Source organism: Ursus arctos, unplaced genomic scaffold (assembly GCF_023065955.2).
Source record: "Ursus arctos isolate Adak ecotype North America unplaced genomic scaffold, UrsArc2.0 scaffold_15, whole genome shotgun sequence".
Taxonomy (NCBI): domain Eukaryota; kingdom Metazoa; phylum Chordata; class Mammalia; order Carnivora; family Ursidae; genus Ursus; species Ursus arctos.
Genome location: NW_026622819.1, coordinates 56,103,175 through 56,121,806, shown reverse-complemented (window position 1 = coordinate 56,121,806; position 18,632 = coordinate 56,103,175). Strand labels below are relative to the sequence as shown.

At 48.9% G+C, this 18,632-nt stretch overlaps 1 protein-coding gene across 1 annotated transcript in view; it reads left to right on the top strand.

Moving 5' to 3' along the window:
• SLIT3 (slit guidance ligand 3) overlaps positions 1 to 18,632 on the top strand; it is a 594,031-nt gene that overhangs the window by 459,905 nt on the left and 115,494 nt on the right. Inside the window, exons 8-9 of the mRNA XM_026510940.4 lie at positions 5,775 to 5,938; positions 14,958 to 15,099. Of these exons, the coding sequence (XP_026366725.3) occupies positions 5,775 to 5,938; positions 14,958 to 15,099 (306 nt within the window). The remainder of the gene's footprint in view (positions 1 to 5,774; positions 5,939 to 14,957; positions 15,100 to 18,632) is intronic.

Genomic DNA, 18,632 nt, shown 5'->3' with positions numbered 1-18,632 from the left:
TAGAGCAAACCCTGCCTCCTTCCACCACTGACTAAGCGGTATCAGTGAGCCACAGATGGGGGAGAGGCGTCACAGTGCCATCCACGGTTCTGAACCCCCATTCCACGGTGGACAGACTCATTTCTCTTTACCCTGGGATGGGGGAATTTGTGCATTCCACCTTGATGGAAAGTTTATTAGTGTTACATTGTCACAGAACATACACAACTGGGACGTACTGATTCACTATTTCCTGAGCTGATGTCACCTGCCATTGGCAATTCTATCATAGTGCCGTGGTCATGTTTTCCCCTCTGTGTCCCATGGAGGAGTGGGAGCCTTAGTCCCACCCACACCCAACACACTCCCCTGCTCCCTTGATGATATTCGGATAGAATGCAGGAACTTGTTCTTGACCTTTAATTTTGGGGTAGGCTCCAGCCTTTTCTGTGTACTCAGCAAATTTCCCCACAACACCCCATACAGAGAGCAGTCCGAGCGCCTTTATTACCTGGGGAGTTCCCTCTCCTCTCAACCAGAAAGCCTTCTGTAAGTTCCTCTGCCAATGGACTCTGTCGGCAAAGGGGTTCGGTTGGATGGTTTTCTTGTGTTGGTGGAACTTCATTGGTGTTTGCACTGCAGCGGAAGTGGAGAGCCAGCCCCCAAGAGCTTTCAGCTAAAATACATATAGGGCCAAGGCAAAGGGCTGGAATTCCTGCTGTGCCCTTTGTCAGCTCTGGGACCTCTGTCCTCTCCTCTATAAATGGAGGTGGTGGGGAGGATCAGATGAGATGAGACATGTGCAGTGCCTGGCACAGAGTAGAGGATAAATGATACTGACTGGTACTGTTATCGTCACTCTGTCCAGAAATCTGGACTGAAAGTTCCAAGCAACCAGCTAATCCGTGGCCCCTGAGCAACAGGGAATCCACAGAGATTTTAAAATCCTTAGAGCAGTGGTTCCTAAATGTGGGTCCCTGGACAAGCAGCATTAGCATCATGGAATGAGATTAGATCCATGGAATCAGAATCCGTGGGGGTGGGTTGTAGCAAGTCCCCCAGGAGATTCTGATGCTCATAACATCTGAGAAGGCCTGCATGAGTGAGAGAGTGACCTTGTCTTGGGGGCAGGGAAGGAAGCAAGACCAGCGAAGCACTGTATAAAGAAACAGCGTGGATCTCCCTGAGCTGACCTGAGTTTAAAGGCGAGCTCTGACTGCCACTCACTCTGCGCAAGTCTCTTCATCTCTCGGCCCTGCAAGGACAGTGAATTCATAATGCTTGTCTCACAGTTGTGAGAGTGAGGTAGCAGGTGGAGGGCTGTGTCATGGCGCACACTCAGCAGATACCAGTTACTGTGAAGAAGAATCTGGGTCCAGTGTCCATCGTTGCTCCCCATTTCTCCCTTCGATCCCTCAGCTCATAGCATAATTCCACCAAGAAAATCCATCCTTTTCCTTCCCCTTTGAGATGGGATGGTGCCGTAATGGAGTTTTAAGGAGAAACCATGGGGTCTTCAAAGATCTCTTCGAAGTCCACAGTAAGCCACGAATGAGCTGCAGAGAGCGTGCCCAGGGCTTCCGGCCAGGAAGCCGAAAGCAAGCCTCCTGGTGCAGGGCCCGCATCTCCCCAGACAGGCTGGTTGAATAGAAGAAAAACGGCCCTCACCTGCCCAAACCCGCAGTCCAGCTCCCGTGGCTGCTCCTCCGTGATTTCGGCTTCCCCTCTTGTTCTCCATCTTGGAGCAGCAATAACAGAAGCTGGGCTGGGTCCACAGGATGGGGCCCGGCGGGGAGCTGGGTCTGGATCTCGGGTGCCTTGTTTGGCTGCCCCGGGTGGGCAGAAAGAAGGATGGAAGAGTTTCTTCTCCTTGTTTCTGTTGTCATCCTTCCCTGTGGTCCTGAACACTCATCTGATGAGTTCAGATCAATCAATCAATCTCATCTGTTCTCCTTGCTCTGCGCCTGCTGCCACTTTCTCTTTAGTTTAATTTCAGAGACAGCTCTGTACAGAACTCCCCAGAGACTTGCACTGACTAATCCCCCTTCGCTGTAATTAAAGTGGGGGTGGGGGGAGACGGGTGCTGGGGAAGGGGGGAAGAGGAGAGAGGAAGGAAGTCATAAATGGGATTTCTAAAGGAAAGCTTTTATATTTAATTCAGAAAGCCACATTTTATAGAAAATGAACACTGCCCCTCTCTAAAAGGATTTGCTGGAAATTTAATTTAGCGCCTGTGGCTAAAAGGCACCTTTTACAAATTGGCATTTGTATTCATTCACCTTATCTTCTGTGAAGGTGGTTTTGCCAACATGGAATATGGTGTTTCCATCAGCAAAAGATTGCAGAAATACATGCAGGAACCACCTAGGCACCTTGATGCCTGGGTGTCTCAGTAAGAACTGGTACAGGAAGGGCTGCGGGTCGGGAGCAGACAGAAGTGTGGAGCCAGTCTCCTCGTGACAGTAATAACCGCAGACATTACTTTGATGGCTAATAGTGTGCAGGGCCTTGTGCTAAGCACTCCTCATGAATCGTTTCAATCCTCACAACAGCCCTGGGAAGGGGGCACCGTTAATAATCCCCGTTTTATAGATCATAACACCGAGGCCCCGAGTTAAATCACTGCCCAAAGTCAGGGTCGGAAAGCACAGAGCCAATGTCAGGTTTGGGCAATTTGACATGGGAGACTGAGCTCATTCCATTCAGCAGAAACAAAAGCAGAAGAGTGTGTACCAGGTGAGCCGAGGAAGGGGACACCAGAGCTGCCACATGGCTGAAAGGCCACTGGAAGCCAGCTCCCCCCAGGTCATTGCTATCCCAATTCACCAAAATTATGAAAAGTAAATAAAATAATTTTTCTTCTCGCTGGAGGAGATTAGGAATACTCCTAGCAGTATCCAGGCTCACGTTTCATGATCAGTGTGATTGCTTATCTTTCAATATTAGTTTTTGGGATGATACTGCTCAATTTGATTTCCCAGACATGACATGAAAGGCTGGAGCTGGGAAGAATCTGCCCGTTCAACTCTGCCAGCACTTCCGGCGGGCGAAATTCCCGCGGGGCTGGGGGATCTGAGCCTGTCCACTGCCCTGGGCTTTTGACAAGAGCCTTCAGGTGGCTTCCAAGTCAGTTGTGGTCGCCTCTTTTCCGTGGTCCCACTTGGAAGGGGAGGAATCCCCACAAAGGCAGACAGAGGGTTAGGAACCATCTGTAGGAAGGTAAGGAAGAAAGGTAGCTTGGGGCTGGCTGGCAGGGGTTGAGAAAGAACCAACCTAATGTCATCTTCCAAAAGGAAAACGTCCAACATTTTCTTATCCCAGAAATTAATCCGCTTAATAAGGATCTGACTTACCTAAACCCCACTTTTGTCATTCCATTGATCTCTTACCCCTGATTGGAACTGATGGGAATTTATCGACATCAATCTACCTTGTGGGTGCGTGCTCCGTGCTTCATGGGAACCCGTTTGCTCAGCTTCCACACGTCGCTGCCAAAGAAGGCAACTGCCTTCCCTCCTAGAAGCCAGACTCTCACGAGAGGACTCTGACCCTCCTGGCACACAGAAGTACCCAGCACCTCAGCCTGTGCGGCCACATTGCAGCCTGCCTCTGCTCTCCCTTGTCACTACGACTGTCACTTGTCACTGTCGCCATTTCTCTAGGCAGCCTTTACACCCAGTGGTCTATTCCTGGCCACAGATCCAACACCCCATCTCTCCCCCTCTCTCCCCCTCCCTTTCCTCGCTTTCTCTCCCTCCACCTTCTCTCCCTCCTGTCCGTCTGTCTGTCTCTCTCTCTCTACAACTCACTGATAGGTCAGGAAACAGAGCATTTTCACTCATGCTGAAATTTCCCAAGAAGGCCCAGTGTACAAGAGGAATTCCCTCATCTCCTTCATGTTCCTCCCCTAGTTTAGGACTGTGCCTCCCCGACCCCTGCCCACCTGCGGCCCCTCTTCCTGAAGTGCCAGATGAAGAGGAAGCAGCATAGGAGTCTGCTCTTTGAAACTCGAAGGGGAGAAGTGCTTGGGGCCTATTAGAGGCACGGTGTCTTGGGCCTAGGAGCCTATGAAAATGTGTTCACCTTTAAAGTATCGACTCTGAAATCCAGAAGAACATTACAACATCAAAATTAATCACTTGGAAACAAAATCATAAAAATCTTTTCAAATTTTTTTTATCAGAAAAAAACCTTGCATTCTACATGGGTATGGGCTCATTTAGTTGGTCGGATATGATGGGATGTGGGACCCCCTGAGGCTGTCAAGGCCCCCCAGTGGCCCTGACCAAGGTTTGCACCCACGCCATGGCAGGAAGGCTCCGCCGGCACACACCCTTCAAGTTAGCTGCACGTGGCCAATGCTGAGCCATGCTGACTTTACGCTCAGTGGAGTGAGGTCAAGAGCCCTTCAGCACTCTGCATTTCAGGCATGGAGGTAGCCCGAGCCACTGCCTCAGGCCTCCACTCAGTATTAATCAGCTTGACACAGAGTACTTGAAAGTTGCAAGATACTGCTGGCTGATTAGCATGCCAGGATTGGGCATTTGAAATCTGCATCAGAAACCCAAGTGTGTGATAAGCTGATGTGACTAAAACTTACCTACCACCACTTCTAATGACCTAGGGTTGTGGGGAATGTGGAAATTGGAAGCCCCTGATAGAAAAACCTCAGGGAAGAAGCTGTAGAAGCCCCTAGATATCCTTAGTTTCCCCCCAGTTAATGGAAAGTCAATTCCAGTCATTTAACTAGACGGGATTCCTTTCAGAAGGAGAACATGCAGTTCCCACCAGCAACTCTCACTCACTCAGAGGCAAGAAGTTGATCTGGAGTCACACCTACTGCAGGGGGAGGCCGAAGTCTGGGAACTGGTTAGGGAGTCTCTCCAGGGGCACCTGAACCAGAATAGCAAATACACCTGGCGGAATTTAACTTGGGAAGAAGAGGAGGGCACTGTGGAGACATTGCTGTGGGCTCTGGGAGTCTGGAATGGGCAGCTCCTTATTTAAATGGGGGTGGGTAGGGGCACCTCGGTGGCTCAGTCGTTAAGCACCTACCTTCCGCTCGGGTCAGGATCCCAGGCTCCTGGGATCGAGTCCCGCATCAGGCTCCCTGCTCAGCGGGGAGCCTGCTTCTCTCTCTCTCTCTCTCTCTCTCTCAAATAAATAAAATCTTTAAATGGGGGTGGGTGGAGAGAAGATGCACCTTTCAAAAAGGACCCTTCCCTGCATGCCCTGCTCCCTGGGCTACTGCATACAAGCTCCCCAGCATTCCCTGTGAGGGTTCGTTCACTGGAGGGAAGAAATGAAGGAGAAAGAGTGAAGGCAATGGCAGGTCTTGGCCACAGTGCCACTATAGACTGAGGCACTGAGATTGAGGAGCTGTTTCAAGCCATCTGGAACCCAGGCTAACTACAGCACTGAAATTTGCAACCAAGTCACCTCTTTGGAGGTTTGACTTGCATCCGAACCGTTGCTTTAATAATGTCATTCTCCTCCTACATGCTGAGGCTTTCTTGAGTGGGGGAAAAAAAAGGGTAGAATTACTATTAAGAAATGGGGACTTGCTTAGATGCCCCGGAGGCATCCATCGGATGTGGCCTGCATGTGAAGATAACAGTCATTTGTAGTTTGGCAATGAAAGGGCTGAGGTTCCCGTGGTAACTCACGAGTGCAGAGGGAAGTGCTTCCCTGGGCTCCTGAGGATTATCACGCCCAGCAAAGGGGCCCAGGGGTTTGGCCTGCTCTGTTCACTTCATGCTATGACAGGATCTTACCTCTGTCCCTCCCTCTCCCAGCCGCCTCCACTCCAACCACCTGTACTGTGACTGCCACCTGGCCTGGCTCTCGGATTGGCTGCGACAGCGGCGGACAATTGGCCAGTTCACACTCTGCATGGCTCCTGTGCACCTGAGGGGCTTCAATGTGGCGGATGTGCAGAAGAAGGAGTACGCATGCCCAGGTGAGCCTGCCCCACCCCTCTTTCCTCTGGACTGTCACTCACCCACCGCAGAGCCCTCCCTGACATCCCCCTGGGCATGAACCCACACCCAGCCCAGAGCTGGGTGTGGAATCTCATAGGTTCCCCAGCACTCCATAGTCACTTGGACTCTGGGGTACCCCGAAGGATTCTGAGGAAGAAGTTCCTGTCATTTAGTAAAGGAAACTGTTCAAGGAAGTCATGAATCACTTTCTGTTAAGCTTCGTAGTCCATCGATGCTAAGAAAATTAACATGTGTTAAGTACATTGTTTAGCATTTCCTAAACACATGCCTATTGTCTAATTGCTCATAGAAATTGAGAGACAAGTTAATGGAGGTGGTGGGGTCAGCCTCCTTGGCTGGAAACCCTAGCTCTGCCCCTTAGTAGTGTGTGACTTTGGCAAGTTACCACATGTCTGCAGAATGGAAAAATCATAGTACATAACTCTAGGGATGGGTGGGAGGATTAAATGAAATAATGCATAGAAAGCACTTAGCATAATACACAGCACTTGGTAAGAGCTAATAAGTGGAGCTTAATTATTATAGTTTAGCGGGCCCACAAAATGTGCTGAGCAAACATAAGAGTTTGATCTGTGGGTAATTGAAGTGTAATAGGAGCACAGGCTGCGTAGTACAGAAAACAGAACTGTGCAGACAGAACAGAAGGCCGCGCAGACCTCCAGGGACGGGAGGCAGCTTAGTGACCCACGATCTCCCCAGAGGATGTAGTGGCTTTTAAACCGAGTCCTCAGTTCCAAGCTTGCTTATTTGTTTTTACTTTTCATTGACACCCTCCACTCCTACCAACGCCCTCCTTCTGGTGGCAAAGCAGTAGAGCTAATCCCTGAATTGCCTCAAAAACCAAGTTTTCAGTTGAGGAGTTTCTCACAGGGGTGTTCCGATTTCCATAAACCCAGTGCTGGAACGGGGGCCAGTGCCTCTGAAGGCTTATCTTAGGGGCTTGGCCTGCAGGAAGGAGGAAGCACTGGGATGGGAGGGGAGGGACTGCATACCTCACATTTCTTGACCATTGGTGTTTTCAGAATTGAAGGCAGCCGGGAGGCCCACGTGTGCTGCAAACGGGCCCCCTTCCGCTGGTAGGCTGCATTGGCAATATGGAAGATTTTTTTTTTTTAATTCAACTTCATCTCGCTCCCTGCCGCTCTCTCTTGTCATGTTACTACTTCGTCAAGTTATTTATTATCCAAAAACATTTTAACATGTCTCAGAGCAGTACCTTAATAATTTCCTATAGACGCCCACTTAGAAATCACTTCCCGTCAAACACATATAATAAAACCGTTTATCACACAGGCACCCAACTCACATATACTGACTATAATTACAGTAATTATTAGGCAAAGAGTACAATATCGGCATAAGTGCCAGTGAAAGAAATAATTATAGAGTGCAGGAGTCATCCAAGAGCTAGTGAGAAAAACTAATTAGAGAGAATGTTAAAACACATCATTATAGGTGGGTGCCAGGCTTCCAGCTCCGCGCGAACATGATACCACTTCGTCAGGAGAGCACCCTCCCATCAAAGGAGTGGCAACTTGCTTTCCCCGTCCTTGCAGTCAGGATCTAAGCCCCAGGGCATGAGCATGGCCCTCCTAGGCCCTGGAAGTGCCAGTGCCCCAAGTCTCCCTGCTTCGAGAAGGCTCCATCTAGCAGGCACGTTAACAGTTAAATAAGAGCTTCGCTATCACCTCCCCTGTTTATGTCAATCAAGCCCAGGCTTGGGGTGATCCCCAACACTCCCTAGTAGGAAGCCAGGTGTTTCTGAGGACATAAGACTCTGGCTCACGGACTCCGGACATGAATGTGCTATTAATCTGCACCCCCACAGCAGTAGTAGAAATTTTAGCGAGTGACATGTGGGAACCCCTCTGCGGAAGGGATTCTTTGATCCTGTCCAGGCTTTCCTGGGTTAAAAACAGAATGCTGTGCAGGGAGTCGCATTCTGCAAGGGCCTCAGTGAGATATCATGGTGGCTGAATTGAATGTCCCTGACGAATGAAGCACTGCTGTCTTTGTGGGGTGCAGGAGGAGCCCCCCTCCAGAAGGTGCGACCTCTTTAATAACTGTTAAGGGTAGTTTGTGAGGCTGTGTTAAAGGGTTGCCAGTGAAACCCGGGTGGAGCATGACGCCGTGTGTGCACCCTCAGGGGGTCAACGAGGAGGGCTGCTTTCACGCCCTGACCGCCCCCCCACACACACACCCTACCATGGAGCGTGCAGGCTCCAGCCATGGCAGAGCCCACAAGGCTTCCGTGTGAGGCATCGTGAATCTGATCCCACTGCTTGTAAACTGCGAAAGCGTCAGTGTTCCTTGTTCAAGCTCTTCCCCCGGTAACTCACCGGAGGAGGACTTCCGTCGAGAGAGGCAGGAGTAAGAACATCTCTGTAAAGATAGAGGTCAGCTGCTCAGAAAAGGCATGGGCACCAATTAAGCCATCCCTGCATGTAGCTTCATCACCAGTGGCCCCTGTCAGAGAAGCGTCAGAAAACCTCCCGGGGCCCTTAAACCGTAGCAAAAGACTCACCAAACACACGACTCCAGAGACAGGGAAGAGCTGTATCTCACTCAGCCTGGGAGGGCCCTGCCTGTTCAAGTCCCTGCTATCTCCCGGTGAATTAAATCCAGCCGGCTGGAGCCAGGCCTCTTCTCCCCAGAAGCCCTGGCTACCGGCTCCCTATTGCTCCAGCTAACCCAGAATTTGCTAGCGGCACACAAAAATTCATCTCCTCTGTCAACTTACCCTTCCAGTCGAAGGTATTTATTTTCTTCCTCTAAGGAGACACCTGGGAATTTTTCAAAGGGTGGGAGACCGTATTTTATTTTTCATTAATGTTTTTCTTCAGTATACAACTGGACTGCTTGGTTTCCTTCAGTCACTGCTGCAAGGATTTCTCTGTGAACTTTTCTAGTTTTAAAGAGGAAGGTTAGGGCCCTAGGACTAGAAGAGTCTGTGGTCCCTGCTGCTTGTTGCCTGAACCAGACTGGGACTTAATACCGAGCTCATGATAACAGACCAGAGAAAAGTTCTATTTGGCCATTACTTGGGTCATGTGAGTTGCAAGCTTTGTCTTCCCATCCTTACCTAAAGGGTTTGTGTTGGGGGTTAAGCTCTAGGATTTTATCTTCCATACCTCAATTTTCTGGTGCCTTAATCTGAAAAAGTTTCTACTAGTCAGAATTTGTAGTTCAAGGGTATTAGTTAAATATTTGACCTCTTGAGTCAGTTATCTCTTTCCTTTAAACATCTTTGTATTCATTGGTTTGTCCACCTATTTCACACTTAGCTGCCCACAGCCTTTGAGTATGAGATACCCTTTCCCGAAAATCAATCTTATCTTCTAGGACAAAGGGCTCACATCAGATATTTTTCAGGTGCCCCAAGGCCTAGAACAATACTTGCTCCTTAAAGTGTCTCAAGAAACCCTTCCTCATTTGTTGTTAAAATGAAATAGGCATATCTCCCTGGAAACAAGAAACTTTCCACTACTTTTTTTTTTTTTTAATTTGGGACTAGTTACTAAGTATAAAGATAATTAAGGTAAGCCATGACTAGCCGCCCAGCTCCTTAGGAGGTTTTAATTAAAACACCATAATTGGACATTGCAAGAATGAGATGATTAGGTTTATTTAGCCATTCCTAAAATTATCATGCCTCTGGTATTTAAATCACGTTCATTTATATTCTCATCATAATTGCTCAAGCCCCATTGTCATTGCAGTCTGTTGTTGGCTTTTGAAAGGCCAGAGGCCAACAGGGATGCTTAATTTGAATGCTGGAATTAATTTATTTCCACATGCTCACGAGGCCATTGGATTTTTCAGTTCTGTGCACTCTGCTGGGTGGAAGTCCCTTTAAAGACAGAAGGAAATAAACACAGCTCTAACAAGAGTGTCCCGCCATCTCCGGCGTAGCTTACACAGTGTGTGTCTCGGCCCCTGAGCCGCCTCGCCCTACCTCCTGAGGTTCCCGGGCTCTGGTGGTTTTCCATGTCATGGCAATAAAGAGAGGCACTGGGGTGTCTCTATGGTGGAGGAGGTGGTACAAAGAGCACTGGGCCACATTTTAGGACTTTGTTGTTCACTAGCTCCGTGATCTTGGACTGTTTGCGTGACCTCCCTATTTTTCCCTTTCCTCATCGGTATAATGGAAATAATATTAATAATAGGACCTACGTCACGGGTGTTGCGAGAACCAAGCGAGATGGTGCATGCAAAGCACTTGATGCAGTACCGGGCGCATGGGAAACATTCCACAGCGTTAGCTGCTATTATGAGAATGATGTCATTCTTAATTTGGCCACCATTGTGTCCCTGGACAAGTACTCTCCCTCCAAGGGATGGTTTCCTCACCATCTCTGTGAGGTCTCCTTTCTAGGTCTGAAGTTCGGTGACCTTTACCCTATTCACTTGGGCACACGACTGAGGCCTGTCCATTGTTGGCGTGATGCCGAGTAGAAGAACAAGTTTGAGGAGGCAGTTGGGCAGGAGCCAGTCTCCCCAGTCATGGCTCCTCCTCCTTCTCTCTCAGACTGGAGGGCGTGTGGTGCAGTCAGCAGAGACAGGATGACGCAATCGCTGTCCACGCCGGCCGTCACAGGCACTTCCTGTGACAGGTCTAGCTGGGGATGCATTCCTGCCCTGGTGCTCATTGCGGGCCCCTGCCCTGGCTGGGAAAGAGCAGCCTAACGATCAGGGAAGAGCAGGGAAAGGCCAACCCCTCAGCTGCCCCACGTTCTGCCCTGCCCTCTCTCAAGACATCAGGCCACAGTCCGGGGAGTCAGGAGACACCAGAAGACGGGACATCTCTGTTTCCTCCTTGTGTGGCATGGAGGTGGCTCTGGTTCCAGTTTGAAATTCCTGAGCTAAAGTGGTGATTCAGAAAGGGGAGACAGGTACTTGGCCCATAGCCCTGTCTCCCTGTTCTGGATGAGAACGTCCGTCCACTTCGGGGCAGCAACACTTTTGTCCCATTAAAAGAGATCCCAGGGCAGTTAGTTTGGGCACCCATTTAAAAACAAAGAGCGAGTCCACATGCACTCCGTGTTCATCGCGAAACATCTCCGAACATAGGTTACAGGGCTTCTGTGCGCTAGTGAATCGCTACACTCTGATTTAAGCTGCTTTCTTTGCCGGGAAGAGGAGGAGGTAGTAGCGGCAGGCTTGCTGGGAACGGTGAGCGTTCGTGGGCCCCTACAACAGGAGCACGCACGTGCGTGTGGGCAGACACAGGCCCAGATCGTCCCCTCCCTTCAAAGATGGGTGGAGACTCTCTCTACCCCAATCAAAACACTCCGTTCCCATTCCTCTCTGCTTCTCAGCTTCTACAATACTCCTAGAATTTCCTGGGTAGAAAGGTGGGTGTTTCCTTTGTCCCCCCCTGGAAATCCACAGTCACCTGCACCACCCCCATGACTCTCAATATACATGGACAGGAAAAGCTGGGAAGGAGGGATTTGCTCACAGAGCTAGGCGGAGTGCCTAGGACACCCTTACCTGTGCAGGTGAGCAAGGCGCAGAGGGAGTCCCAGGGGACTGGGCGGATGGTCTTTGCCGGCACTAACCTGTGGCAGAAAGACCTGAGCTTCAGGCATGAAAGTCCCATCCACCCAACAGCCACTCCATCCCTCCACACTATAGCCGATCCTATCAACCAGAGCCCAGGGCCCTCAGAACTCAAGACCCCCCCCCCCAGGGCCCTTCCAAAAGGATTGTTTGTCCCCCCCATAGCTTGGTGACCTTTAGCCCCCACTCTGCCAGGCTTCTAGACCAATTTCATTCATGTATTCATCCTTTCACTCACCCAAGATATGTTTACTGAGTTCATGTTTTGTGTTTCAGCCCTATTTTGGGCACTGGGGATGTAACAGGGCATAAGACAGAGCAGGTCATGGCCCTTATAGGGTTTACATGCTAGTCTTAGTCTATCCAAAGACAGAAAGCCAGGAGGAGGGACTTCTGCCATCACAGCACTCGCAGGCTCAAAGGGAAATGGGCTTGGTCCATCAGGCATTGATCAGAGGGGAACATTTCCAGGGAAGATGAACCCATCTTTCAACCCCACCTTAAACCTGAAGTGTTTTGTTTCAACAAGAGGATAACACCCTCACCATGTGTGAATGCCTGGCTGGGGAGCCACCAGCCCAGAATGCTGACAGAGGCTATAATTACCTTTGTTTCTCTCTGCGTAATTAAAGGTGTTGTTAGTGACCTGGTTACAGAATCTTTTTCAAAGTCTTTCTTTTTTTTCCTTGACAATATCCCTTGAAACATAGCACATGCTGCCTACAGAACGTGAGCCACCCTCTGAAAGACCCAGCCCCTTCCCAGAGGGATTCAAGACTACACCCTGAGTCTGGTTGAAACAGATTTAATGTCAGCATAGATGTCAAAGGGGCATTTTGAAAAAACTCCATTTCAGAACTTCCTATTGCCCACATGGGCCCATGACTATAAAGTCTTTCTCCCCCACTTCCCTTTCTGATACGCCCAGCTGAGGAATATTTTGACAGATCAAAAGAAGGACAACCATCTTATACCCTCTGCCTCAGTGGATAGAAATACAGGAGCACAGACTTTGGCCTTCCGCATAGCCCCTAACGTTACCCCAACAGGAAGGAGCCCAGGGTGTGAGGATTCTCCCTGAGTTTGTTAGGTGCCCTTCGCCCCTGGATGTGGAGGGCCAGGCATGGCATTTTTCTTTGGGGAGCATCCCTTGGACTTCGAAAGCCCTGACATCCGAGGCCGTGCCACTCCCAGCCTCTCTTGTGTGTGGGGAGAGGGAGGGAGCTCTTCCCACAATAGATCCTCTCAACCACCTGCAAAGAGGTGGAGCAGAGGACAGACAGGGGCTCTTGGGTGTCTTACTCCTTCTGCTTCCCTGCCTCCGGAGACCAGGAGTAATGAATCTTTCCATCCAGAAAGGACTTCAGAAGTCATGCAATCCAAACTCCTTATTCACTGAGATAGTAGCAAAAAGCTCGGAGGAGTACTACGACTTGCAGACCATTAGTGGCGGAGCCCAACTCATTAATACTAATGATAACAACTAACTTTACTAGGCTCTGACTGTGTGGTGCATTCTTCTAAATACTTTATATGCATTCACTTCCTTTGCCTTCCCAACAAAACCATGCTATGAAATAAGTATTGTCATCTTCCCCCATTTCACAGATGGGGAAGTCTGAGGCACAGGGCTATAAGGATGAAATAACAGTACCAGGATTCGAACTGAGGCAGTGGGACACCAGAGCCACAGCACTCTCATTCCTGATCTGAGGCTCTCACAGCTGATTCTGTGGGATTGCCAATCCCTCAGAAACGGAAAACTTTCCCAGTGTGGAACAAAGTTGGTATCCCTTCTCTCAGAGAATGTTCCAGGTGGGGACTTTGGTGTAAGTCATCCTCTCTCTGGCATTTTTCATGGTCTCCATGAGCTCTGCTAGTGTGACCCTGGAGAGTTTGAAGTCCTTGTGCCCTAGACAAGAATATTTTCCCAAACGCCCCAGCTCGGAGGATATTTTTAAATATTTGATGTGTGTGTGAGAGAGAAAGAGAGAGAGAGGAGGTGAGGCCAAGGGAAATAAGAATCTATGGTTACTGGATTAGCACTTTCCAGCAAGGTAAATGTTCCACATCGAGCCATTGGCATCTCTTCGAGCCCTTGCAGAAGGACCTGCCCCAGGCACGGGGACTGTCGAGTGCAGAGAAGGGACCTTTCACTTGAGTCTCCGTGTCCACCCAGGCGTTTGCTACAGGCCCCGTTGGTCCTCTGAGGCAACCACTGTAGCTGGATCCTCTCTGGCTTCCCAGACTCCACTTCTCCAGTGAACAGAAGCCAAACCAAAATTCGTTTTCCCTGCAGAAGTTTTTGCATTTCATGTTTAATCTCTATCCGTGGGCTCCCAGCCGGAAGTCCCACGTCTGAGCAGCGAGGAGATCTGCAAGAGTTGGTCTGAGCTCGGTCTCAGCCCGTGGCCCTCTGCTCTGGGTGTGGGGGTCTGGAAAGACGCTGACATAACCCCCGCTGACTAGATCTAGCAGGCGTGGGATAGGGTCCTGTGGAGGTACTGGGGTTGAGTTTACCTTTTGCGCCACAATGTTCCCATTTGGAAAACTAACCACAGGTTTGAGATTCTTACCTCAGTTTGAAGAAGAAGTGATAGCATGAAAACTTGTATGTTTTGGAAAACGTCTGAATTTGCTTCTTGTGACCCTTTGCATCCTGAGTTAGTTTGCTATTATATGTATTTCTCTGTTTGACTTTCTAAATAAGCTCCTTAGATGCCCTTTACCTGGGTTTTTACCACTTTGCTTTAAATTCATACCAGTTCTCATCTCAAAATTAAAAACTGACTCCAAAGTACGTAGTAACTTATTTGCCTTTTTTTCTAACGAGATAGGTTTTACTTGCATGTTCTCTGGACATACAAGCTGTTTGAAAATGCCTTGGATGATGTCACTGCTGGTGATTGGACACTTGGACAACATCAATGCCCCAAATAATGAAATTCTGATGCCTTTTTCCCTCCCACTTGGTTTTAGTAGTGAGTTCTAGCCTCTAGAGAAAAGGGTGAAAATGTGTCTATACTCAGCATCGAATCCCCAAATAAAAGCCAAGAAACGTGGGTGTTCATTCAAACATTGGGCTGAGAATGTAGTCCCAGTTTACACTGTTTGCATTCCAGCAACACATTTTCACATGGGATTGACTCTGCGAGCAACCCTTTCTCTGAAAGACGAGGATGATGGGATGACAGAGCAGGTGGAACAATCCAGAAACAGGTCAAGGTCAGACTCTCTCCTCTTGGCTAAATATTTAGCCACTGGCCGTTGTGTCTCCCAGATGAGGGGAGATGTCAGCTGGTGAAAATGTTTCAGGTAGCTTTTCAGGCAATGCTGGGAAGTGGTGAAGGGGCACAAGAAGGCCAGGCGGCTCCTGACTCTGCCATGACTGACCGCTGTGTTCTGGACCCACAGGCCCGCACTCAGAACCTCCATCCTGCAACGCCAACTCCATCTCCTGCCCCTCGGCCTGCACTTGCAGTAATAACATCGTGGACTGTCGAGGGAAGGGCTTGACTGAGATCCCCGCCAACTTGCCAGAGGGCATCGTCGAAATGTAAGTGCCCCATCTGCCACCCTCTGTCCCTGGCGAGTTCACCTCTCTGTCTCAGCGAATCCCCCGGTGGTCTGGCAGCGCGCTGGCCTGTTAGAGCTAACTATGCAAAACACTCAGGAATCTCTTTGCTGTCTGTCCTTCCAGGCTCTCCCAGGTGTGGTAGCTTCCAGAGCACAGTCAGCAAACTATGCCCGGTGGTCTAAATATGCCCACCACTTATTTCTGTAAATAAAGTTGTATTGGAACACATCCACACCTCCTGTGTATGTATTGTCTATGGCTGTCCTCGCAAGGCGGGCTTGAGTAGTTGTGACTTAACAGCCCACCAAGCCTGATACATGTGCTCTCTGGCCCTTTCCAGTGGGGCTTTGCCAGTCCCTTCCCTGGAGTTGCCCAGGGATGATGTTCTCACTCTACCATCTACTAGCCGTGACTTTGGGCAAAATAATTGCTCTGTTTCATTTCTAGTTCTCTCATCTAAAACGATGTCATAATTAAAGTATTGTCCATGGGTCATTGTGAGAACAGAATGAAATACTGCACGTAAGCCCTTGATCTGGTCCTTGGCACGTGGGCCAGTGCTCTGGGCAGCGGTGGTAATGTCGGCAGAAAGTACATGAGTGATGAACTCCTTTCATGGCTACCGTTATCTGAGCAAGACACTGAGCTGTTAATCATTTCAAATCACAGATTCTTGTCCTCTAGATTCAGTCTGTAAGTACACAGGCCAGGTTGTGCGTGTCTATGTGTGTGCACGGGCGTTCAAAATTCCACTAAAAATTTGTTGACTGTATAGCTCAATCTGGTCTACTCGTCCCCCGTGCGTTAGATAATGGCCAGTTTTCATTCTGGATTGAGTAAGGAGCAATCAACACTGACCTCAAGATCACTCTTTAAATGACCACAAGTGTTTTCATTTTCTACCTTTGCTTTTAGGTGGCTTGTTTAAAAACATGGTGAGATAGAACCCTCCTACTCCAAATACCATCAGATAAAATCCTCCAAATAAGACGCACATTTCCCTAGCCTCTCTGCTGCTCTCCTCCCCTCCTTCCTCCTCCTCTGCATGCCCTTCTGTTCTGATAGATGGCCCATTAACTCTTTCAGCCATTCACACATTCATTCAACAAACGTCTGTTGTTAGCCCGCTATGTTCCAATCATAGTTCTGTGCTTGAGCACCTGTGAATAAAAGAGGTAAACTTTCTGCCTTTACGGTGCTTGCATTCTAGTGGGGGGAGGGGAGGAAACAAACAACAAACAAAGCCAAGCAAATTATATATGATAGAAGAGGGTAGCTTTTGTGGAGAAAAATAAAATGAGGAAATATTCGAAGTAAGTAGGGGGGAAAAACAAGCGGCTATGTGGAGGAAGAGTGTTGCAGGTAGAGGGCACAGCACGTGCAGAGGCCCAGAGGTAGGAGTGTGCCTGCTGTGCCAGGAGGCCACTGTCGCTGGAGAGAAGGAAACGTAAGGGAGAGCGTGAGAGGATGAGAGTAGAGGGGCAATGAGGAGCCAGATCAAGGGGGCATATTAAGGACTCTGCTTTCATCCTGACTGAGATGAGAAGAAACATATGATTTACCACAACGGAGAGTCAGTTTCTTCTTTCTTCATTGGTTTTACCAGCTTTTCCCCAATTCCCTTTAAAACTTTCTTCCCCTAGCCCTGGGAGACACGACTCATGCCTGCAGCTCTTCCTGAAGGCAGGAGCTAGTCAGTAAAGCGTCCTTTTGGCCTGACACCCACACCTTCTGTGGCCTTCGCTCAACCTTCAGTCTTCCTTTCGGCAAGAACCAACAATTAACTCACTTCACATTTTGCTGTTGCCCTTCGCTCCTCACGGTCTACGGCTCTGGCCTTGGAGACCCGCCCTTGCATGGAGCTCACGTAGACCCACGCCACTCTTGCTCACCCCCTTGCTTCTCCTCTTCCCCCATTGCCTTTTGCTCCTGGCCTTACCCTCTCCCCTTTCCGTACTGTTTCCCCTTGTCTTTATCTTCCTCCCCTAATTCATTTTCCCCCTTGTCTCCCTCTCCCCACTGATGATCTTCCCGCTTCACTTCCCAGCCCCATCTCTCTCTTCACCCAGTTAACGCTTTGCTGCCTGTTGTAAGAGCCCTCCGCCTTCTCTCTCCATCCATGCCAGGGTAGGACTCTGGCCCTCTGTTCAAGACAGAATTCTTGCCCACATTCATCTCATTTCAGATTCCCATAGATCTTTGCTTTCTTTCTCTGCCCCACTTTGTTCCTTTCTCCCTCCATCTGCCAGGTTTATCTTCCCTCTTTGGCAGCCATAGGTCTTGCCTCAAATCACAGCCTGATTAAAGAAGCCAGTCTAGTAGTCAAGCTGTAACTTGACCCCCACCAACCCCTGACTCACCCTCCTCTGCTCCACATCTTTCTACCTCCAACTTGGGCCTCACAGGCATACAGCTCAGGTGTCCGGGAGAGAGAAATTGCAGATGTCCACATCAGAGGTGGGGTCCATGCAGACCAAGCCATACCTGGACTATTGGGATCATACCAGGACACCAAGTTTTTAAAGGGATATTAACAAACTAGAGTAGCGATTTCTGAAAGGCTGTCTGATTACTGATATCTTTTTTCCTGATGCGAAAAGTGAGAAAAAAAGAGCAATGTGATGTTTTTCTAGTGAGCAAAACTATTCAATTTAAAGGACTGTCCTTTATCTTAAATTCCTGGACTCCCTTATTCTGTTATTGTTGTTTTTAAAAAATGCCCGTTATCATATGAAATGACGGCCACGGAAGGCAGAGCACACGTGTGTGTGTGTGCACATGTACGTGATAAATATGTGTTTCATTACCTGTGTAATTATTATGTAATTATAAATGTATGTCTCTATATAAACATGTAGTATATATAACACACACAGAGAGCACCTTACCTGGCAAAATAAAAGGTCTGTAACCACCTAGCCTGTGAACTCTAGAAGTCTGGGAATGACCAACCTAGCTAGAGTGCTTCTAAAAACAAACAGCCACAAACCGCAACTGGATTCTTAAGAGTGTAGACCATGAACTCAGGGAGCTAGATCCACATACTAGCTCTGGCCCTGCCTTTTAGCTCTTCGTAAATAACTTCTCCGAGTCTTGTTCTACTCAACCAAAACACACAGAGGCCAATGGTACCTTCTTAACAGTTCTTGTGAAAGCGAAATAAATGGGTGCCATCAAATGCTTAGCACTGCGTCTGACACATAGGATGGACTGTTAGCCAGGACTGTTGTTGTTTTACTACTGCTAGTACTAGTACTACTACTACCACATTTTTTTAAACTACTACCACTTCCACTTTTATTAGGCTGGGTGAGAAGGGTTGGACCATATCATAGGAGCTGGAGCTACCTGCAGACGCGAACCTTCCATAACACTGGGTCAGGCTCTTGAGGGTTATGGGTGAGAGAAGAGGTTCAAGAACCAGGCTAGCCCCTTGCATCAGTTTGGAGCCTGGCTGTAGCTCATCTGTATGCAAATGTATGCAGACATGGAAATAAGGCTACCCCAGCTTG